Below are 23831 nucleotides of genomic sequence, written 5' to 3'. Positions count from 1 at the left end.
AAAAAAAAGGTTAACCTACAAAGTTTGTATACATTGTCCCCAACACGGGGATTCCCCCACCTCCCTAACCCACCCCTTTCTACCTATCAAACTGTGTGACCCCGTGATTACCCTCTCCCCATCCCTACCTCTCTGCTCCTCCACCTTAGATCCTCACATATGCTCTGCTAGTTATCTATTTCTACAATAATGGTCTTATATAGTATTTGTCCTTATGGGACTGAGTTAGTTCACTTAGCATAATACTCTCATTCTTATGTTAAGCTCATCTGCAGAAAAACATATTTTCTGTATCCAGGTTTCTAGAATCTATTGTGGGTCCATCATCAATAACATGGTTATTCGTATCTCCAGGCTTCATTTAGTAGAGTTTCAGAGATTCTCCTAAATGGCTGTTGAATCTAATTTAAAAAACTCTCAAACTCAACTGCCTAAGAGTTGATTCCAGCTCCTAGTGACCCTCCATCCAGTTTTGTTTCTGAGGCTGTAGGATAGATGCTGAACACAGCATTGAAACAGATGAGGGGGAAAGCTTTCTGAAATGCTTAGGTATTAAATGTATGACAACAGTCTGGAACAAGAGGTGCATTGCAAAGTGCACTGGGGGAGGGAGGGAGGAAAGAGGAGGGAGGATGATGTGCAACAAGGAATGAATGAAAACAGTGTAAATGAAAACTGGAAAGAAAGTACATCTTGCTCTTGCAGAGCTGCTGGTGGACTGGAGTTGCGGGATGCTTGGCCTTTGTGTGCTAGCACCACTCACTGTAGCCACCAGGGCTCCCTCCACCCACAACGGTGGTAGTAAGTGTTGAGTATAATGCATAGTGACCTTTTGAACAATAGATCTGAGCCCTGCTCTATCTTGCTCCACCTGTCATCCTTGACACAGTAGAGCCCATTGCCACAGACAACGTCTAAGTCCATCTTATTGAGTGAGAGGTCTCCCTCTTAGCCTCCCTAAAGTCCAGAGTGTGGACTTAGAACTCAAGGGAGGCACAAGAACATGTAGCTGACCTAAGGTACAGGTTATGCTGCCAGCCCAAAGGTAGATGGTTCAAACCCACCAGCTGCTTAAAGGGAGAAAGATGGGCAGTCTCCTCTCTTGCAGCTTCTGAAAACCTATTGGAGGGCCAACAGGGAGTCGTTCTGACTTGACGGCAATGAGGGAGTGAGTGTGTGTGCTTTCCTGAGAGTCCGTGAGCATAGATCAAGATTAGTGTCCAAAATGTGACGAAGTGTGAACTTACTCTACTCCTTACTTGCTCCTCATATGAATGGCAGTTTGAATATGCAAAAGTTAAAGCAGGGCCCATCAGTCTAGGGCCCCACACCCAATTTTCAACCGAATCCCCTCCCTTGGACACATCTGGCTTCCTTGCCTTTCAGATACTAGTTGTCTTAGTTGTTTTCCTGTAAAAATGTAACAGTCAATCCCATGCAGAGTATCCCACTGCAGTCAGAGGGCACCTGCTTTTATTTGTATGTAAAAGCAGGCAGTGACAGAGTGCTTAGATCACAGAGATGGCCCATGGCTGGGTCATGAGTCTCTTTGCTCCTGACACATGCCCCTGGCGTAGTTTTCCCTGCCCTGTGTGGGTGAAGAGCTTTCACCAGACGGATCTGGTCTTTCCTACTGCCAAGCCCACGTCCCTCTGATACATCTTTGGTGGCCTCCCGTCTCTAATCAAGGCTTCCAGTGATATATACTCATTGAGTTGAAGGTGGGAAACTGGAACTGATTTTTCTTGGATTTGTATCCCTCATTTTCTCCTTTTAAAAAAAACCCTGAAGACCTGGAAGGATGAGCTGACACCAACTCATACGTCAGCCGTGAGCAGCTGATTGCTTGGCTGGTCCAACCCTGCCATTCTGTGTGTCTTCTTTAACAACATTTTTGCATGTGCTACACCTTCCACAGTTTGGTAGTACTTTAGAGAAGTGTTGCATTTTTTATTTCACTTGCTTCTACTCCCATATTACTGATTAATAATCAGTAGTTTAAGGGCAGAGGTTTTACTTATTTGACCTCTTTACAATGACACTCTTCCATTTTAAAAATGAAAATGTTGAACTTGGAGACCTATGATATGTCTGTGTGAAAATTTTATGGTGAAAGTCCCCCAAGTTCAGGGCTGGAGGGACTGGGGTCCAGGATTGGCATGTGAGGCTCAGTGTGGGGACCAAGAGAAGACAGACCTGTCATCCACACCATTTTCATAGGACAGACACATGACTGACTCAATTCTTTTTAAGTAGTTAAATCACAGGCATTTAAAATCTTTGTCCCCAGAGAATCTTACCCTTGGAGGGCATGTTCTGAGGTTAGCATGTAGTTGTTTTTATGCTTTGCTTGAGTTTTCCTCCTAGGTCAGTGTAAGTCACAGACGTTACCGCAGGGACGTGTACGTGTGTGTTGTGTGGTGCTTACAGAGTTGAGTGATACTCATGTGCCTAAATGAGGAATCAATGAAGTGGGTACTTGGGTTGATTTCTAGTGTCTTCTAGTTCTACCTTAATATAATCCATTGTTTATGATTTTCTTTTTTGTTCATTTGTTGTAATTTTTTTTATTCTAGGAAGAAACATGTTTTCATTTGAGAAAGAAAATTGTCATTTGCAAACTAATGAGCGGTGGAAAGTGCATGGCAAAGGAGGAGGCAGCTACCGAGCCATATTTTACCCTGTTCTGTATTCTCCCCTTTGGCTGGGGAGTAGTTCTTTCTCCCCCACAGTAGGGGTCACTTTTCAAGTTCACCTTTCCCCTGTTTTGCCCGTCTCCACCCGCGTGCCCATAATAATCTTCCCTGTCACCAGTTGCACTCTCAGGGCTGAGGGTTTATGCTCCAGAAGGGGCTCCCCTCTCAAAGAGCCTGTGTGTGGAGCGGGGCTTATTAGCAATCGCTGGCAAAGAGCGCTTGGGAGCACGTGCCGCATCTCCCACGGAGAGCCGGGCGGGGAGGAGGGATTGTCTGTATGGTGGCAGCTGGCTTGACGAAGATCTTTAATGCCAATGAAAGTGGCAGCCCAGGGTGAAGAGGAGAATAGAAACATAGAAGTGTTTGGTGATCTCTAGCTATTGCCTTGGGGTGCTGTGAGAGCCTTTGATACATACTACTGGTGGGGTACATGTGGATGGTGTGACCCCGCTTCCCAGGTTCCAGGAGCCACCACAGCAGAAAGAAAGGTATCCTGCAGGAGCTCTGGAAATCCTCACCTTTTTTAGATACACATTTTAAAATCTTTTGTTTGACTTCAGTTTTCTTCTAAACATTTTCTCAATGTTGTTTTATCCTGATGGCTCAGATTCCTGGACAAAGAGAGGAATTTGTGATGTCATGCCTGCTATAATATTTCTAGAACACTATTTTATTAACCAGAGGTGGTGAGACCCCAGGCTCAAGCTGGAAGGTGACAGCTGGTTGCTGATGTGCAGCTATGCTGATTGAGTTTGAGAATCTCAACACTGAGCTTTCTGTCTTTCCCAGGCTCCCACACTGTTCATGACTTTTCCTGGACAGTTGGCATGTGTTGAACATGCCCATTTCATAGTTTATTTATATATCACCTCGTATAAGGAGCTCTGGTAGCATAGTCCAAAGGGGTTTAGGCTGCTAACTTAAGGCCGAGCCCCTCTGGCAGTTCAAACTCACCAGCATGCCTATGAGAGAAGAGTAGACTCTCCGCCTGTGGGATTTATAGCCTCAGAAACCCAGTGGGGGGTCAGCTGTGAGTCAGTTCTGACTTGATAGTAGTAAGTTTGTTAGTTTTTGTATAGAGAAGTTCAAAGACTCACCACTTTCTTAAACTGACATATTTTTTAAAAAATGTGTAAACTCTTTTTAATTATTTCCTTTTCAAATGGCAGACTATTATTACTATACATTTTCTTTTACATATGTGGTTTACAGGCAATAGGGATTCAATGATAAAATGCCTTCTTTCTGTATAGGAGTACTGGGTTTGATTCCCAGCAAGTGCACCTTATATACAGTTCTTGCCCTTCTGTCAGGAGAGGTTGGCATGTTGCTTTGATGCTGAAATGGAGCTGGGAAAGCCTTGTGGGGTTGCCAGGGTTCCATGAGTGATCACAGGATGGACAGGGCCAGAAGTGTGTTCTGTTGGGCATGGAATTACCAGGAGCCGCAGCAGCTGGACGGCAGCTCCCAGCAGCAGGAAGGTGTGTGGTTGTGTGCAATCCTTCCTGCATGGATGCTTACCAGTTTGGGTCTTGTTTTGGAAAGGGAAGATATTTGGTTTGTGGAGTTTTTTATTTCTGACCACACTTTTATGTTTATGTAACCAATTTCAGTCCATAAATGAAAAGCTCCCTTCCTTTCCATTATGATCTAAATTTTAATGAAAGAAAAAGGATGTACCTAACTGATTCTAGGCAGCTCTGATAATTTAGTGGTAAGAAGCTGCAGTCCTGAAGACACATGGTTCAAATCCACCACATGCCTCACGGGAGAAAGGTGGACAATCTCCCACGTGATTTACTGTCCCTGAAGGCCCTCTGGAGGGTCAGCTAACAACAACCTGTTCTAAATGTTATTTTAAGAATATTTTCATTTAATTTCACACTAGGACCCAGTGCTTTCCTCCTTTTGTGGAGCCGGGGACTGTGTGCATGTGTACATTCATCTGTTATTAGAACCAGGTATTCTTCATGTTAGTTGATGGGTTTTTAGAAAACGAGGCTGGCAGTAACTTTTCCCTCTCCTCCCTCAGAGTGCTGTGCTGCATATGTGATAACTTAAACACATGGCACACACGTGTATGATAATACCTTTCACAACCCAAAACAAATCAGAAGAGTTGCCTCAAGTAGACCCCAACTCCTGGGGCCCCACGTGTGTCCTGGAGAACAGGGCTGCACAGGGTTTCAGGAGAAGCCAATATCCAGGCTGTACTAGAAGTTACTCTGTTGCAACAATGAATGAATGGAAACCCAAAATCTCTGTAAATGTTTATGAAAATTAATAAAATATAATTATAGAAGAAAAAAAGAAGTTACTCTGTGTGGGCTCAGACCTCCACACTTTCAGTTAGAAGCTGAGATTGTGAACCGTCTGAACTCAGGGATTTCTGGGAGAACACAGTGCCTGGCAAAAGGATGCCATTTAGGAAACACTAACCAAGGACATTCCATCAGGGGGTTCCATCTGATGGCACACTGGCAAGACAGGTGGAAAATTCTCCCCTCTGTGGACTTTGGGTTTTAGGATGAGCAGATGGGGGAGGAAGACAGCAGAGCAATAGTCCCAAGGCACTGCTGGCCTCCGGTCTACTCTGCTGTCCTAGGACCACCATCCACCTAGCTCTGCTATCCTTAGGACCACCATCCACCCAGCATCTTCTTGCTCTCCTGTCCCTAGGAGCACCGTTCACCCAGCTCTCTCCTTGTTTTGTAGGAGCTGTGCCGGCAGCGCATGGCTGTGCGGTCCTCGGAGCGCCCGGAGCCCCTGCACACCTCTCGCATCAATAGTGTCTCCTCCCAGTTCAGCGATGGGCCAATGCCCAGCCCCTCAGCTCGGAGCAGCACCTCGTCCTGGTCAGAGGAGCCAGTCCAGTCCAACATGGACATCTCCACCGGTCACATGATCCTGGTAAGGTTCTTCTGTGTATGATGGAATGTGGTGAAGGTCAACTTTCAGGGAGGTGAGAGGGAGAGAAAAAAAGCCTTATCCCGGTTCTCTCATGAGTACAAACTCTTAGTTCTTATGGTACATAAAAACATTTCTCCTAACTACAGTTGGCAAGAAGATTGGTGACCAAGCCTTACCTTTTTAGGAAAATGACAGGCAGGATGGGAAAACCCAAATGGCAAGAATCTTTCGGCAGTAAATCTTCTACTCTCAATGAATATGAGCACTGCCTTACACTGGGATTGCTTCCATTCTTCTCCTTCGACTGCTCAGCCCCCGCCACCCCACTTAATCATGTGTGAGATTTTCTATTGGTTATTTTACTCTTAAACTCTGGGAACACACATTCATTAGCGCCTACTGTGTGTGCTGCTTTTTTTAGCACACTGACTAATAAACAGCCCTTGGTTCCTTCCCCTTAGTCCCCTGCTCACCAAGAATCGTTGGGGTAAATAAATGTCACTCATCTGCCGCTTATAATTAAAAGTGGCACTGGGAAGCTAGGAGAGTGTTAGCTCTTCACTCCTTCATGAAAAGACTTTCTGGAGGGATCACACACAGAAGTTAGTCCTCCGCGGTGAGGGGACTTCAGAGGGTGACCACACCATGCTTTGTCTTCGCCAAGCCGAGCGCCCTTATTGGACTAGCCCTAGGAGGGATGACTGTGGATTGCTGCTTGATGCATAATTAATGTCCGAATTTTATTAAGAGAGATGTTCATAATTCAGCACTTCTTACTGGCTGTCTCCTGAAGGCAGAAGAACAATGCTGCTGTGAATTTTCAAGCCGCAGGCACCTTCCTGTTTAGTAATTGTGAAAGCTGCAATACAAAGCATCCTCGCTGTGTTATTTTTTAAATCGGAGATGGAGCTTCCTGCTGATAAAAAGAAGAGCCTTGTTCTAGGCTTAGGCAGCTCCTGTGCTTAGAGACTGGGGAGATATTTTTTTCCCCTGTGCAGTTCATGTCCCAGGTCTCATAAGAGACCTTGCTGAGTGTTTTGTTCAAAGCACCTTATATATATATTTTGAAACTTTCTTATGATTATTTAATAATGATACTCCTGTGGTTGCTCTTGATTAGAACTGACTCATAGCTGACTGCCCAGCAGGTTCCCAAGGCTATAAAATGCAGAAGAAGAGATTATCCATCTTTTCTTCTTTGAGCCACTGATGGATTCGAACCGTGGGAGAGGTGCAGCCTTTGGGTTACCAGTGCAGTGCCCTGTGAGCTAGGCCATCAAAGTCCCTTGTAATAATGATGTAGGTTGTAGAATAAGGCCATAAAGAGTCTGTTGTCACTGAAGGTTTCATTGCAGAGACTGGAGATAGAGTGAACTGACTCTCCTGATGTGGTGAGATTGTTGGGTGAGCTGAGACATGGCCCATAGGGCAGCATTGTGATGGTCAGTCCTGGGTGTTAAAGGTCGGTCATGCCAGGAAACACACAGTCCTAAACGCATTTGGACTGGACCTGTGTGAAGGCTGATGATGAGGTGACAAGCTCCTTCAGAAATCACTTAAAATTAAACCAGAACAAAATCAGGAAGTTTAGCATCTCTGAGCAGTTGTGCTGGAAATGATCTTCCACTGGTCCTGAGACAGTATGACCACCAAGCTTTAAGATACCACCTCCTTCTCTCCTTTCTCAGCTAGGCCATACCCATCAACCTTCCCCCCATCCTAGCATGGAAAGACTCTGGTGACCTAAGGTGGCCTGCCAGTCATCACTCTTCTTGTTGACTTGACTAAATAGTGAATTTTTGCATTTTCAAGATTCAGGAACAAAGTAGTTTATTTAGCAAACATTTCTTGAGTTCCTACTGTATACCAATAGCTGTTACCTTTGAGATAATCTACTCTCTTAATGAATAGTTGTTATATTACTTTAGATCTAACTCTTTTGAGAATACAATAAATTTGTGCATTTTAGGAAAGGAAACTAGAAGATAAATTTAGATTTCTAATGAGATACAGTATCAGGACCAACGAGCCCAGCCTAATGTGCTTGTCCTATGTGTTCATTAGGAGGAGATATGTTTAAAAAACATTTCCCCAGCTTTTACTGTTTTAATGATTTTTATTTATTTTTTCATTTCAGACCTGTCTCTTTTTTATGTAAATTAAAGTTTACAAATCTTGATGGGTTTTCATTCAATCATTCATAGACATTTTTAGAGCATAAATTACAATTGATTAGTATAATTAGCTTACTACAATGTTTAATCACATTGTTATTGTTAATTGCCTTTTACTTCACCCAACTCAATTTGTTAGTTTTTAAATTGAAGTTTACATGGTGAGTAACAAATTTTATGTGAATTGTTCTGAGACAGTGTTTACAATTTCCATGATTTGCTAATTCTCCTTATTCCCATTCATTTTTGTCTGTTTCCTTTGATAGACTTCCCTTCCACTCCTTCCTTCTCATCTGTTTTTGTTTATTTGTTTGTTTTTTAGTAACATTGACCATTTGGTCCCATATAGTTATTTGTTTAAAGGACCAGTTATTTACAGTTGTTTTATTGATTGCCGTCGAGTTGGGCACAACTCATAGTGACCCAATGAACGAAAGACCTGAAACCTTTTTATAACTAGTTTATAGAGTTTTCAGAGGCAAGCTGTTGAGGAAGTGGATGCCACTCCTGCTTCTAAGTTATTCACAAGGGATTTCATTATTTTATTGTCCAAACTATTATTTATTTGGCTGAAAGGTGACCTCTGGGAGTAGTTTTGGCTCAAGTTAAAAAGGCACCTAAGCATAATGTATAAGGGATTCCTAAGTATTAAGCTTCTTCTAGTCTTTCAGTACAGTATGTCTGATCATTTTTATGAATTTTTTTTTGTTCTGTGTTTTTTACTGTTCTAACAGGAGCCTTCAGTTGGGTCTATAGTCAGAATAATCCATAGTGGTGGCTGGGCACTATGTACTATATTTTAATCAAATAATGTGCCCATTATATACTTTTCTACCAAAAGGTGCAGCTCCATAGCAATGAATTTCCTGTGCATACTGTGTGAATTAAAAATGTATGTACATTATTTATGTGAGTGTATTTTGTGTGAAGATATGGTAGTTCTGGTCTCAAGTTAGAAGCGACATGGTTTTGTAGGCTGCTAGTTCTGTGGCTAATTTTTACCTTGAGTCATGGGTTTATTTTATTCTCTTTCACCCAACCAGTAGTTGTACCTTAGAAGACCAATCATGCCTTTTAAGACTCCAGACACTACTCAACAAACTAGTGTGTAAAACATTAATTTTATGAACTGTGTGCTATGCCAGCAGACTAGCTTACTCCATGACATGTGCAACTATATTTTTTTTTGTTTTAACAGTTGTTGCAAAAATGAATATATTAAGCATTTACCAGAGTTGTCCCCTTTTTTGTGTGTACCTATCAAAACCCACTGGAGAGTCAGCAGTGAGTCGGTTCTGACTTGATGATACTCAACAGCATTAGTGTCTCAAAAACAGCATTAGTGTCTTCATCTACTAAGGTCATTCTGTGTGGACTTTACCTTTATTTGTATAGTTTTTCTCATCACCAAAAGTTACAAGTAGCTACTGTCTAGAAAGGGATTCTTCCTTCCACCCCTAATAACCGTCAAAGAACATTTCTGTATGTATATTTATTCCTCACTTTTTAGTGAGACTGTACATTATTTGTTCATTTGTGACTGACTTGTTTTACTCAGCTTGGTGTCCTTTAGGCTCATCTGTGTTAAAGTTCCTGGGCTCCTCAGCCTTCTTTGCAGCTGAGAAGTATTCCACAGTGTGAACGTGCTACAGTTTGCTTATTCACTCATCCTCTGGCACTTAGGTGCCCATCTTTTGCTGCTGTGAATAACGCTGCACTGGACATGGATGTGCCTATTCCTGTTTGTGTCACTACTTTTTTCTCCCTGTAGCTTTACAGACATTTCTTATTTTCTGGTTGTTTTGATGCTATTGTTTTTAAAGTTTCAGCCATTTTACAGTGGTGGGATGTCTCATGGTGCTTTTGATTTACATCTTTCTAATGGTCTATAGGGAACTCTGGTGTCTTAGTAGGGAGCGCTAGTGGCTTAGTCGTAAGGAATCGTCCTGGCAGTACAAAAGTACATGGTTCGAATCCACCATCTGCTCCACATGAGAATTATGGCTGGTCTCCTTCCGTGTGATTAACTGCCTCTGAAAACCTGCTGGAGGGTCCGCTATGGCTCAATCCTGATGTGATGATAGACAGTGGTTTATTGGAGCTCTGGTGGCCTAATGGTTAGGTGCTATGCTGCCAACCAAGAAGCACGTGGTTCAAATCCACTAGAGACTCTGCAAGAGAAAGATGAGTAATTTCTTGTTGAATTTGCTGTCTCTGAAAACCTACTGGAGGATCAGCTATGAGTCCAATGGTACATGCAACAACAGTAGTTAATTGGGGAGCTCTGGTAGCCTACTGGGGAGGAGCTGCACTGTCAGTTCAGAGGCAGGTGGTTCGAATCTTCCAGCTCCTTCAAGGGAGAAAGATGGCCAGTCTTTTCCCATGTGATATACAGCCTTTGAAAGCCTGCTGGACGGTCAGTTGCCGGTCAGTTCCCACTTGACAGCACACTCCAGCAGTGGTTATTGAGGGAGCTGTGTTGTCATAGTCTGGGGGGATTGTGCAGCCTGCTCAGAGACCAGGCCTTTCTGGCAGTTTGAATCCACCAGTGGCTCCAAAGGAGAAGACTAGGCCGTCTCCTTCTGTGTGGTTTAGTGGTAATGATCAAGTGAATGGCTAATGATCACAGACTTATTTTCATGTGTTTATTGGCCATCAGAAAGCCCTCTTTGGTGACAAGTCTGTTGCCCTTTGCCCATTTTTTGGTTGGGTTGTCTTTTTCTTATTTTGTTGCTGAAATTGTCTATTTATTTTAGAAATTAGACTCTTATAACATAGGTCATTGCTGAAGATTTCCCCCACCCCAGTCAGTAAGTTAGTTATTTACTCTTTTGATAAACATAAGTACTTCATTTTAAAAGGCCCCAATTGTGTGTACATTATATTCCATTGTTTGTGTACTACGATTTGTTTTTATCAGCTGTATTAAGAATTAGATCTCCTAGCTATGTTCCTAAAATACATACTGAGTCAGGCTTCTAAACAGAAAGTCAGCAGTTGGAGTCTCCCAGTGGCTCCCTGGGAATAAGATGGACAGTCTCCTCCGGGAATGGGTTACAGTGAGGGAAACGCAAGTGGTCACCAGGAGTCGGAATCATGTAGATGGCAGTGGATAATTTGTTCCAAGGTTGTGTTTCAATATCCTATTCTGGTTGTTTTTGGATAATCTTCAGCAGAATTTTGCTTGTCTGTGATATTGTTTGGTAATTTCCACACTCTGACAGATCACCTTTTTAGGGGATAGGAATAAACATGGATCTCTTTTAGTCAGTTGGTCAGATGGCTGTCTTCCAGATTTCTTGGTACATCCTGGTGAGCTCATCCAAGCCAGCATCTGATTGTTGAAATATGTCAGTTGGTATACCATCAATTCCTGTGGCCTTGGTTTTTTTTCCAAGTCCTTTAGAGCAGCTTTAATGTCCATGCTCATCCCCATTGTCTCTTGATCATATGATGTTTCATGAAATTCTTCTGTGCCAGCCAGTTCTTTTTGATACAGTGACACTGTGTACTCCTTCCATTCCTACCAGAAATACGAGCTGAGTTTCGAAGACCCAGTAGCACTAGAGACATTGTCAGGTTGATCCTTTGTCAAATAGATCTTGGTTGAAAGCAGAGTACTAGAGGAATGTCTATCTGTGTCTCATTGACTATGTAAAGACATTTGACTGTGTAGACCACAACAAATTGTGGCTAACCTTGAGGAAAATGGGAATCCCAGAACACTTGATTGTGCTCATGCAAAACCTGTACTTGGACCAGGAAGCAGTCATCAGAAAAGAGCAAGGAAACACTGAAAATCAGGAAAGGAGTGTGTCAGGGATGCATCCTGTTTCCAAACCTTTTCAATCTGTATATGGAACAGATTATTTGGAAGGCTGGACTTTATGAGGACTGTGGCATCTACGTTATGCAGATGCTACAGCTTTGCTTGCTGAAACTGAGGAGGATCTGAAGATTTCCTATGGAAAGTCAAGGTCTATAGTCTTTGTTGTGTATTGAAGCTTGACGACAATGATTCTCACCACTGGGCCAAGTGGTAGCACCATGATGGTCAGAGAAGAGATTGAAGTGTTAACAACTTCTTCTTGGTTGTCACCACAATTGGCACTCTTGGCACCAGCCGTTAGGAAATCAAAAGATGAATTGCATTGGGAAAGTCTGCTGGCAGGGACCTCTCCAGAGTGCTGAAAAACAATGATGTCAGTCTAGAGACTAAGGTGTGCCTGATCCAAGCCCTGGTCTTTGCAATTACATGCTATGCATCAGAGAGCTGGACAATGATTAAGGATGACGGGAAAAAAATTGATGCCTTTGAGTTGTGGTGCTGGTGAAGAGCATTGAACATACTATGAACTGCCGAGAGAACAACCAGGTCAGTCTAGGAGAAGGTGAAACCAATTTGCTTCTTGGAGACAAGAATTTTGAAGCTCCATCTCACATACTTTGGGCACATGGACAGGAGGGACTAATACTTGGAGAAGGACATCATGCTCAGAAGGGTGGAGGGACAGTTCAGAAGAGGAAAATGAACTGACATGGTAACTGGGATAAAGGGTGTAGGTGTGTCAGAGTCAGTGAGACTAGCTCAGGATAAGGCAGGGTTCAGAGCTACTATAATACATAGGGTCACTGTGAGTCACAGTTGACCTGATAGCATATAACAACAACATGCTGTGTTTCAGACAGTTGGTAATAGTTTTAGGGTTTAGTTTTTGAGTTTGGTTTTGGGATTGTTGTGAAGTATAGATCCTATTTCATGTTTCTGTAAATAGATAACCAGTTTTGCCTGCACCATTTGTTAAAGAGACTGTTTCTCCCCTACTAATGGACTTGGACCCTTTGTTTCCATAGATGAATGAATTTACTTCTGAGTTCTCAGTTCTGTTTCATTGATCTATGCATCTGGCGTTGCACTCATACCAGGATATTTTTATTAGTGTACTGTATAATCAGTTGAGATCAGGATATATGAGGCCTCCTACATAATTTTGCTCAGTATTACTTTATATATTCAAGGCTTCTCTCCATCTAAAGTTGGAGGTTAGTTTGTTGGTTTTTTTTAAAAAAAATTAAAGAATGTTGTTGGGATTTGAGTTGAATTCAATTTTATCTACATGTCACTTTTAGTAGTATTGACATTCTTACTTTGCTGGGAGTTTTTATCAGGAAAAGGTATTGAATTTTATCAAATACATTTTCTGTGTTAAGATGAATATGTTATTTTCTCCCTTTGTTTTATTTATGTGATGAATTACATTGATTGATTTTTCTACTGTGGAATCATCCATGCATTTCTGGTATGAATTCCACTTGACCATGATCTAGTTGGTTTTTTGAATATGCTCTTGAATTTGGTTGCTAGAAATTTTTTGAGACTTCCTGAGGGACATTGGTCAATTTTCTCTTTTGGTGATGTGTTTGCCTGGCTCTGATAGTTTCATAGAATGGATACGGGATCGTTCCTTCCTTCTGTACGTTTTGGAATTCTTTGAGTAGAATTGGTGTCTTCTCTGATCTGTTCTATTGTAATATTGCCACGTTTCCTGACACTTTTTTTTGGATTTTCATCAGGATTTGAGTTTGAGTTACAATTTGGTACATGGAGATCATGCATTTTTATTAGAAAATTGTGTTTTGTCATTCATGTACAATTACAAATCTGAAAACAAAGTAGTTACAATTTCAACTGAAATGTTTACACCACTACCCGCCTGTGAGCTTGTTTTCACGCAGTGGCTTCTGTGGTGCCATGCTGCTGAAAGCTGTGCCTCTGTTATTTCCAAAACTAATAGGATCTCTCATGGTAAGTAGGTCTCAGCGGAGCTTCCAAGCTAAGACCAGTAAGAAGAGCCTGGCAGTCTGCTTTTGAAATTTGCCTCATGGAAACCTTGTGAGTCACAACAAAACATTATTCGATATATTGCTGGGAACCGGGCAAAATGTCATTCTGTTGTACATGAGATTGCCCTGAGATGTTGCCAGTTCAACAACAACTAACGATAGGTCAACTGGTCAAAACAGTTGTAGGCCTAATATGTGCATTCCACTATAGGACCATCAGGTGGATGTGTTTCTAAGCTCAGTCTCTCTTTACCCAACTGTAAGGCTCAGCCTCAAAGATGCGCTCAGACTTTACATTATGAGTTTAGTTCCTTCCCTGGATTCTGTATACTATACGGAAGGAAACGAAATTTCCCTTGTTAATCTAATGGTGTGCTTAAATTGAGCATTACAGATTTCCCAGACTCCAAAGAATACAGGCATTCAGTAGGAAGGATTTGTGAATTGACGCCTGGTTTATTAGTCCTTGCCCTTGAATTTGTGTATATTCTCTTAATTCTTTGCTGACTTTACAAATAAGTTTGTGTGTTCTCTCAGCCCATATAGTTTTTGTTCCACCCAAGCATTTTCCTCAGTACAGGAGATGAGAAACCTGGAGACATATGTCAGTGTTGTTATTGTTAGGGGTTGTCAAGTTGAATATGACTCATAGTGACCTTTATGAATAGCAGATCTTATCCCTATCCTGTCCTGTCCTATCCTCTCCTCTCCCATCCTATCCCTTCCTCACAATCTCAGACACCCTTGAGCCCATTAGTAAACCATATTTAGCATTTTTATGAACATTTTCACCCATTAGAAGAAAGTAAAATTACTTTTACGAATAAGCCTTTATGCTCTGAAATTCCAGGCCCACTCTCATGTGTATTGTCATGACTTGCTTTTAGATTGAAAGTGTTTATGAGAAGTGGCTTTCATATTTGTGATTCTGGAATGGAGTGCTCTCTCCCTTGGCAATGGCCACAGAAAACTGGAAATGTGTCAGTGTCTAAGAATATATCAGAGCGTCTGACCTTGCAACTCATTAAAGCTACAAGGAAGCTAATTCTGGGGTGATCAGTCAACCTGATCTTCCTTATGGGAATATTTGTGTTTACCAGACAGCTAACATGATGATCTTACTGAACTACCTAGTAAGGGCTCAAGGCCATCAGCTGAACCATGCACCAAAGCCAAAGCCAGGCCTGTTGCCTTTGATTCCGTTCCAATTCGTGTTGACACTGTAGGACACAGCAGAAGTGAGTAGGATTTCCAAGGCTGTAATCTGTTTGAAATCAGTCTGCATATTTTTCCTGCAGAGGAGCTAATGGGCTTGAACCACCACCCTTTTCACTTGCAGTTGAGGGCTTAGCCATTGCACCATAAGGGCTCTCAAAAGCTTGCAAACTCCACATAATCCACTGGAACCCTAACTTTCTGCAATTCAATCGCTCTCCTAGAACACTATGCAAAATGTCACATTTTTAATGTAAAGATGCAATGAAGTAAACAGAAAAAGTTGTTTATATCTGAACAACAAGGTAGAAGCTAGGAGTAGCCTACAAAGTAGAAAGGAAGTTGGCCAAGTTATTTGGAAGACGTACTTGTTACCAAGGCCTGTTGCTAATGTGCAAAATTAGAACATTTTCTTATAGCAAAGAGCAGAAAGCCCTTTTGAAGGGATAAGTGGCATAAGTAGTTACAAAGCCAGACGTTTCCCAGACTGATCTGGAGACAGAGGATGACAGGAGAGCAGAGATGGTGCTTTAGTGAGGTGTTCCCTTTTAGGAAGCATCCCCACACTCTGAAAGGTCCCCCTCTCTCACACAGACCACCCCTTTCACTGTGCTTTGTGTGGTGACTTCATTAGCCAGGTACTATAATTTTGTGTTAGAAATGTGTATTAATGGAATTCTAGAAATAAATACTTCCTGAAGGACTGGACTGTATAAGAAGGGGAACAGAATCTGTCAGCCTTGTGGAGGCTTTGAAATGGGGAGTAGGAAGCATTGGTTCTGGTGATGTGAGGCTGGCTGTGCTGATGGCACCTGCCTACCGTGGGACCTGAGCCTCTAATGAGAGGAGGCCCAGCGTCCACGTGGAGGAAGAGCTGGCTCACAGCACTGTAGGGAGGGACGTAATTACCGGCTAGTCACGGTCTTTCAGGCAAGTGGAACAAGACAGAAATGGATCAGGGGAAAGAATAGGGCTGCCGGGTGCTCAGAGGCAGCAAGTTCTCAGAAGGAACACGAGAGTGACAGTGTGAGTGCATGATACTGGAAAAGGAGGGATGGATTCTCCAGGTAGCTACAGAATGCCAGTGTACTGATGGGCACCCCAGAACCACCCAAGATCTCTTCCTGCAGGGACAGACCTGCTGGCAGACCTGTCACTCTGTCACCAGCTCTCTCGGAGCACAAGGTACTTGAATGGTAGGATCTAGAAAGAAGGAACTGTTGCTAAAAATGTCAGTTCTGGGCTCGGGTAACTTGAAAAGATGGGGTGATAATAGACATGAATCAGTGGTAATCAGTTCTGTAAGATATAGTGTATATGAATGATTGTATTAAACACAGTGTACATGAATGAAACACAACATGTATGAATGATTGTATAAAACACCAAGTACATGCGGGAAACATGATACGTATGAATGATTATGTGCAAGTCAAAGAAGAATTTAAGGAAAAAAGCCTAACTGGAAAGCTTTGTGATGTACTAGTTCTGTGTGTCCCTAGACAAGTCACCCGTCCTGTTTCCTCATCTGTAAAACAGAAGGGGATGAAAGGACCTTCCTCTTAGGGCTTCTGTGAGGATGAAGCAAGACAGTCCTTTAAGATGTTAACACTGTGTAAGGCCCCAGTAGATGTCATTCACCTCTAATTGTTTTGGGGTTTGTTTATTTTTTCTTAGACAAAGAAAAGAACCAGATGGAACATTTAGGCCATGGCCCCCCAACTGACCTGTGTACTGAGCTTTATCTACAGTGTGCTCTGTCAACTCAGCTTAGTCTTTAGTTTTTTGTTTGTCGGTTTTGTTTTCATATTTTCAAAAATATCTTTTAATAAGATTCTGGTAGAACATTTGGTTGGGTGGGGGTTTTTTTTGTTGTTGTTGTTAAATAGAATTGAGGGGAAATTACTTTATCCATGTTCTTGTCGTTATGTGCCATCGAATCAACTATGACCCATAGCGACCCTGTGAAAAACAGCTCTGAACCCTGTCCTATCTTGAGCCAATCTTATTGTCTCTGACACACCTGTCCCCCATTACCTCAATTACTGTGTCAATCCATCTCTTCCAGAGTCTTCCTCTCTTGCACTGTCCCTCCACCCTTCCAAGCATGATGGCCCTCTCCAAGGACTGTTCCCTCCTGGAAACATGCTCACAGTATGTGAGATGGAGCTTCACTATCTTTGTTTCCAAGGAGCAACCTGGTTTAATCCTCTTCAGGACCGATCTGTTTGTTCTCTTACACTCCATGATAAGTTCAATACTCTTCTTCAACACCACAGTTCAAAGGCATTGATTCTTTTTCTATCATCTTTAGCCATTGTTCAGCTCTCAGATGTATAACAAGAAATTGAGGAGACCATGGCTTTGATCAGGCACCCCTTAGTCTTTAGACTAACATCATTGCTCCTTAGCACTCTGGAGAGGTCTCTGACAGTAAACTTTCCCAAAGCAACTTATCTTTTTATTTCCTGACTGCTGTTGTCAAGACTGTGGACCCTAGCAAGATGAAATTGTTAACAACCTCAATTTCTTCTCCATCTATCATGGTGCTGTCAGTTGGTCTGGTGGTGAGAATCTTTCTTTTCTTGAGATGCAATCTCTATTGAAGGCTGCAGTCCTTGACCTTGACATGTCAAGTCCTCCTCAGTTTTGATGAAGAGGTTGTGTCATCAGCATAAAGCAGGAACACTAATCTACGAATACTCCATCAAGTCGACTACAACTGATAAGCAACCCTGTGAACCATAGGTCTGAACCTTGTCCTATTCTACAATATCCTGGAGCCCATGGTCCCAGTTACAACGTCTGTGCATCTTGTTGAAGATCATCTTCTCTTTCTCTGACTCTCTGCATTTACCATCTTGATGTCTTTTCCCCAAAGTCTGCTCCCTCCTGACAATGACTCCTGAAAATAAACGTAATGGTGATAGAACAACCCTGGGCAGAGAGTGAACTGTGCTTCTTGAGGATTTGCAGGATGTAAGAGTGCAAACGCAAGAGAGGAAGTGTTCAGGAGACTGGGATTGTCAGTCCCTTTCCCTCGGTGATGTTCTGGAGAAGAGGCAAAGAGGAGTCTCTCCACCAGAGAGCTGAGCTTAGTTGATGGAAGCTGGAGGATGAGAATGGATGGATGTGTTCTAAGCCAGCTCAGTAAAAATTTTCTCAATGAGTGGAATGCCCCTAAGAAGGAGGTAAACAACAACTTCCATAAAACGGCTTCATCAGCTTTAAAGACCTGTTTAAAAGGCAAGGTGAAGAAGTTTGTTTAAGGCTAAATTCAGAAGCCTGAAAAGCAAATGGCATGCTTAAGTGATTTTTTAAAATTATTGTAAGGTTATAGTAATTTAAATATGGAAAGGGATCATGGTTTCTTAAGAAACTCTATCACATCTTTTGAACATATTGATTTAAAAATCTATTTCCATATCACATTTCTTTTCAGAGTGTCTAGCTTCATATGAGCATGTTAAGGACAAGCTTCTTGCTCCCAGGATCACTGTTGTTGTTGTTGCTGATTGCTATTGAGTTGAGCACAACTCATAGTGACCCTATGAACAAAAGGCCTGAAGCCTTTCTATAACTATCGACATTTATCAAAGTTCATAGAGTTTCTGGAGGCATGTTGTTAGGAAGTGGATGTCACTCCTGCTAGTTACATCTAAATCAGTCATGGAGCACAACACGGAAGAAGGACGTACACACAAGCACATGTGTGTCAGCAGTGAGCTCCTAGTATGAGAATTTGAAAGAACTGTGTCCACTGGAGTTATTTCTGGCTCAAGAACTCCTGTCCTTTGGAGGCTTGAAAACAAGAGAGAGAGAGAGGAAAAAGAAAAAATTGGGGGGCATGGAGTTATTAGGAAAAGTAGGTTAACACTTTCTCCATTAGACTTAAAGAACATAAAACTTAATTCATGATGTGGTTCTGAATAAATACTTAAAAATACATCTTCATCCACACTGAAGATAGAAATATGGACTAGATCCTGTACTTTATAATCGTTACATAGTCACAATTCTTTGAAAGTATGCTATTAAGATACACATTATTGTTATATACAGTTTACACATGCAGGAAGTGTTGATTTGCCTTAACAGACTTTTCTATGAAACCTATGAAGTAGGTTTTACGATGAAGACAATAAATCAGGGAGAGGTAGGCTTAATAGGTGAAAGTTATCATACTGCCTTAAGTGACCAAAGTTTCCTATTGTCCCCAAGATCAGGAAAACGAAAATGAATTTAACCAGAACAGAAGGGATTTGGGTTACTAGTCTGAGGAGACTCAATCTCTCTTTTCTTCATGGCCAGGGTGTAGTAGACACATGAATTGTACAACTTAAATAAGTTAAGATGCCACCTCAACTATGAAGACTACCCAGATGGATGGCAGAAGGCTGGTACTCAAGTATATTAGAATCTAATTAAAAATTATAAGGGAAGAGATGTCCAAGGAGCTACTGGTAGACTCAAACCTGCAGAGGTGTACCACCTTGGAGTCAGCAGAACAGCTCCCTACAGACCATGCCACCAAGGCTCCCACTAATCTAATCTAGTCCCAAATATCTCTACATTCCCTGAGCCTCAAGGCTAGTTGCCTTTGTGATGGGCCCTTTGCTTTTGTTGTTTTCTTAACACCAACTTTACTCAGTAACCAGCTAGAATTGTGTCAGTTCTGACAACAGTGAGCCTGTGTGTGTCAGAGGAGACAAACTGATTGTATCTCATTGATTATTTTTTTCCCCCTCTCTTTGGCCCATTTGCTTCAAACTTATTATTTTCAAATAATTTAGATTAATTAGTTAACTAGGAAGACTTCTTGACAATATGTTAAAGGCTTGTTGTTATTAGATGCCATCAAGTCAATCATAACTCATAGGAACCCTATGAACAGTGGACCTAAACCCTACCCTCTCCTGTGTCATCCTCACCATCCCTGTAATAATTCTCTACATTGCTGCAGTCACTGTGTTAGTCTATCTCATTGAGGGTCTTCCTCTCTTTTACTGACCTTCCAACCTTTCTACGCATAATGTCTTTTTCCAAGGACTGGTGTCTCCAACAACATGCCCAAAAGTATGTGAGTCTAAGTTTTACCATTTTTGCCCATAAGGAGCACACTGATTGTATTTTCATCAAGATGTATTTGTTTTCTGGCAGTCCATGCATACTCCGTGCTCTTCTCCAACACCACAATTCAAAGATACTGGTTCTTCTTCTGTCATCCTTATTTATTGTCCAACTTTCACATGCAGTAGTTGAAAAGATCATGGTCTGCATCTGTTGCACCTTCGTCTTTAAATGGACATCATTGCTCTTTGGCACATTAGGTCCTTGATATAAGACAGGTAATTAGTCAGCATGTTGCACCACAAAGAATGTCTATTCTAGTCAGGCTCTCCCTCCACCCAGCTCAAATGGCCTTCAGCAAATTACCTTCCTAGACCTCATTCCTTCATCTTTAAAATTTGTTCCTTGCACTTCTCAAATGCTGTATTCCTTTATTCTCCCACCACATGCTGCTCTGTGGCTTGTGCTCTCTGTGATCAGAAAGAAGGCATCCGAGCCAAGCTGGCCAATCTTCTCATTAAGAAGTTACCTGGTCACCAGAATGCAGTTTTGTAACTTGCTTTATCAGGGTCCCATTCACTAACTTAGGTTGAGTCTCATAAATGAAACCAAGCTAATAGATAAATGGGCCCTCCTTCCCCTGTAGAATAAACACTTATGGAAACACAATTATGTGGGTTATTGTCTCTGGCTTAGCAGTATGATTTTCTTGGGTTCTGATTTGGTAAAGTATATTCTTTGCATTGAAGTTGTTTATAATTGCTTGAATACTGTCTGATATTTATTTAGACAAAGGGATTACATGGGAATGAAATTGCTTCAGTGCATCTAATTTAGAAACCCACAACCTCTCGTCTTTTTCAGCCTGGTGGATGGGGGTTTAACCTGCTCTTTTCTCCCAGCTCCTAGTTTGAAACTTTCAAAGGCCACTAAGGATAGAGCCTGGGGTTCTGAGACTGCACACTAAATCACCAGGAAAGGAGGACAATGGGGCAATATGGGATGTTGATAACCAAGTTAGAATGAGAGGTATATTCATGTCTGAGAGATGTTAACTCTAGTGAATGTGTGGCATGGTGCAAGCAATTAACACACTTGGCTGCTAGTTGAAAGTTTGCAGTTTGAGTCCTCCCACAGATGTCTTGACAAAAACTGTAAAAAGTAGAATTGTGATGTGAAGACATCCCCCCCATAATCATTAGTTTTAGAGGCGTTAGTTTAGCATGTGTGCAGAACCATTTCCCACATCTCCCCTCAACTATCTTATACTTTTACCATGAATTTCCTTTTAATCAACTGTAGGTTATTTAATGTAAGGTCCTACAACTTAAAGGAAAAGCAAAGCCAAGCCTGGTGTTCTGTTACCAAAACTTCAGTCACTGAAAACCTATGGAGCACAGTTCTATCTGACACACAAGGAGTCACCAAGAGTCAAAATCAACTTGATAGCATCTGGTTCAGTAAAGACCTTCCAGATATTTCCTGATACTGCTGCTGTCGGCTTGCTTAAGGTTAACATAAGGAGCCAGTTAGACCTGGTTTGGGTTGAATTAGTCTGAATTCCCAAAGGCTACTATGTCCTTTTGTGTGTGGCTCAAACCTAGAGTCTATTTTCTAACTCTTTTATGGACATTAGTGGGTTTTCTAGAGCCTTTCTGATCTGAATTCAAACTTCTGTAACCCTAAGTGATAATAATAATAAAAAGTTATTTCCATATAACTTTTTGTTCCCGTCACTTTATTAATATTTGTGTGGTTTTGCTTACATACCAGTGAGACATCAAATATCACAGAAACCATCTAGTTTTTCAAGGTTCACCAGCATCTCATGGTTCTGGAAGGATACTGGCTAGTGGTCAAGAGAGCTGGGTAGCTAATTGCATGTGTACACTGCCTAGATATGCCCAACACACAGCCAGCTGGCTAATAAATGATCCTGTGCCACTCTAGTGTTGGTGCATTTGGAGCTTGGGCACCTAGTCCCTCCGTCTTCATCACTTAAATATAAGAGTTAATCTAGAGGACCATTTCCAAAAATCTGCATTATGCGGATGATACAACCCTGCTTGCTGAAACTGAGGAGGACCTGAAGTACTTGCTGCAGAAGGTCAAGGACTGCAGCCTTCAATATGGATTGAAGCTCAACATCAAGAAAACAAAGATTCTCACCGTTGGGCTGATTTGCAGCATCATGATGGATGGTGAAGAGATTGAGATTGTAAACAGCTTTATTTTGCTTGGCTCCACAATAAACACTCTTGGCACTAGCAGCAAGGAAATTGAAAGATATATTGCATTGGGAAGGTCTGCTGTTAGGGACCTCTCCAAAGTACTGAAGAGCAATGATATCTGTCTGGAGACTAAGGTGCACCTGATACAGGCCACGGTCTTTGGAGTCACTTGCTATGCACCAGAGAGCTAGACAATGACCAGGGATAATAGAAAGAGAATTGGTGCCTTTGATCTGTGGTGTTGGAAGAGAGTCTTGAATGTACTATGGACTGCTAAGAGAACAAATAGGTTTGTCCTGGAGAGGGTTAAACCAGACTGCTCCTTGGATGCAAGGATTCTGAAGCTTCTTCTGACATACTATGGACATGTCACAAGGAGGGACCAATCCTTGGAGAGGGTGTCATGCTTGGGAGGGTAGAGGGACAACGTAAGAGAGGAAGCCTCTCATAAGCTAGATTGATTCAGTGATTAGGGTAATGGGGGTAGGTGTGTCAGAGACAATGAGATTAGCACAGGACAGAGCAGGGTTTAGGGTTGTTGTACATAGGGTAGCTATGAGTCACAGGTGATTCGACAGCACGTAACAACAACAACAACAACAACAACAACACAAAATCATGTTACTTCTTCAAAAACAATTTTAAGATATTCTAGTAAATTGGGAAGGGAAAAATAAGTTCCAGAAATCCCAATTCCAGGATTATTTGTTGTTATTTTTTATATTAGTTTAATGAAAACCAAACCACCAAATATCTTGATGTGGTAGAAAGGTAAGCAGAGGAAAGCAAGTCTTCCTGTATCACATTCTAAGTTCTGATACCTCAACTCCCTTGCCTCAAAGTCAACCATGGCTTTCATTTTCTTGGGTATTTTTCTATAAATAATAACTACACACACCACATAAACATACAGCTTTTTTTCCTCATGCAAGAGTGTATATATAGGAGATGGTTCTCTATATGTGTATATGACTATTATGTTCATTTTTATGTAACTATGTATTATTCTAATATTTATGGACAGTAATGTGTTGTTCCCTGTGAACTTTCAAACTTCACCCTCAAAGTTAAGCATGTGTGCAAATATTTGTAGGATAAATTTCTAGAAGTAGGACCCATAATCTGGTTATTACCTGTTTTGATACATATTGCCAATTATCTGCCAAAGATGGTTTTACAAATTGATAGTGTTATGGGAAATTTAAATTGTATCATTTCCCTTGTATCATCCAATATCTTACTATACTTGTAATTATAATTCTTTTTCCAAAGAAGCGTTTGTTTTTGTTTATGAATGAGACAACATTAGAATAGATTGTGTAAATTAGTCTCTTTTGGTATATAAAAAAGCAGGTTAATCAAGCAGCCAAAAAAAGCTGAGATGGCAGGTAGATGCCAGTCCACATGAAAATCACCAAAGAATAAAGAAACAGAAACAGGAAAGAGAGAAGGACCTTCCTCTTCCCAGCTCATCACCCAGCCTCTCTATATATAGCAGTATCCTGAATGTAGACTTCTGGTGTCTAAAACAATGTTGTTGTTGTTGTTGTTATGTGCCGTCGAGTCGTTTCCGACTCATAGTGACCCTATGCACAACAGCCCTAAACCCTGCTCTATCCTGTGCCAACCGCACCGCCTCTGACACACCCATCCCGATTACCCCAGTCACCGAATCAATCCATCTCATAGAG

At 41.7% G+C, this 23831-nt stretch overlaps 1 protein-coding gene across 1 annotated transcript in view; it reads left to right on the top strand.

The window, feature by feature from the left end:
- LOC102856993 (receptor-type tyrosine-protein phosphatase N2-like) overlaps positions 1–23831 on the top strand; it is a 1387447-nt gene that overhangs the window by 1212514 nt on the left and 151102 nt on the right. The window contains exon 14 of the mRNA XM_006887690.1: positions 5412–5606. Coding sequence (XP_006887752.1) covers positions 5412–5606 — 195 coding nt within the window. The remainder of the gene's footprint in view (positions 1–5411; positions 5607–23831) is intronic.

This window comes from Elephantulus edwardii, unplaced genomic scaffold (assembly GCF_000299155.1).
Source record: "Elephantulus edwardii isolate Elephantulus edwardi_28Jun2011 unplaced genomic scaffold, EleEdw1.0 scaffold00060, whole genome shotgun sequence".
Lineage (NCBI taxonomy): Eukaryota > Metazoa > Chordata > Mammalia > Macroscelidea > Macroscelididae > Elephantulus > Elephantulus edwardii.
The sequence above is the reverse complement of the archived record's forward strand: the minus strand, read 5'-3'. Positions and strand labels throughout refer to the sequence as shown.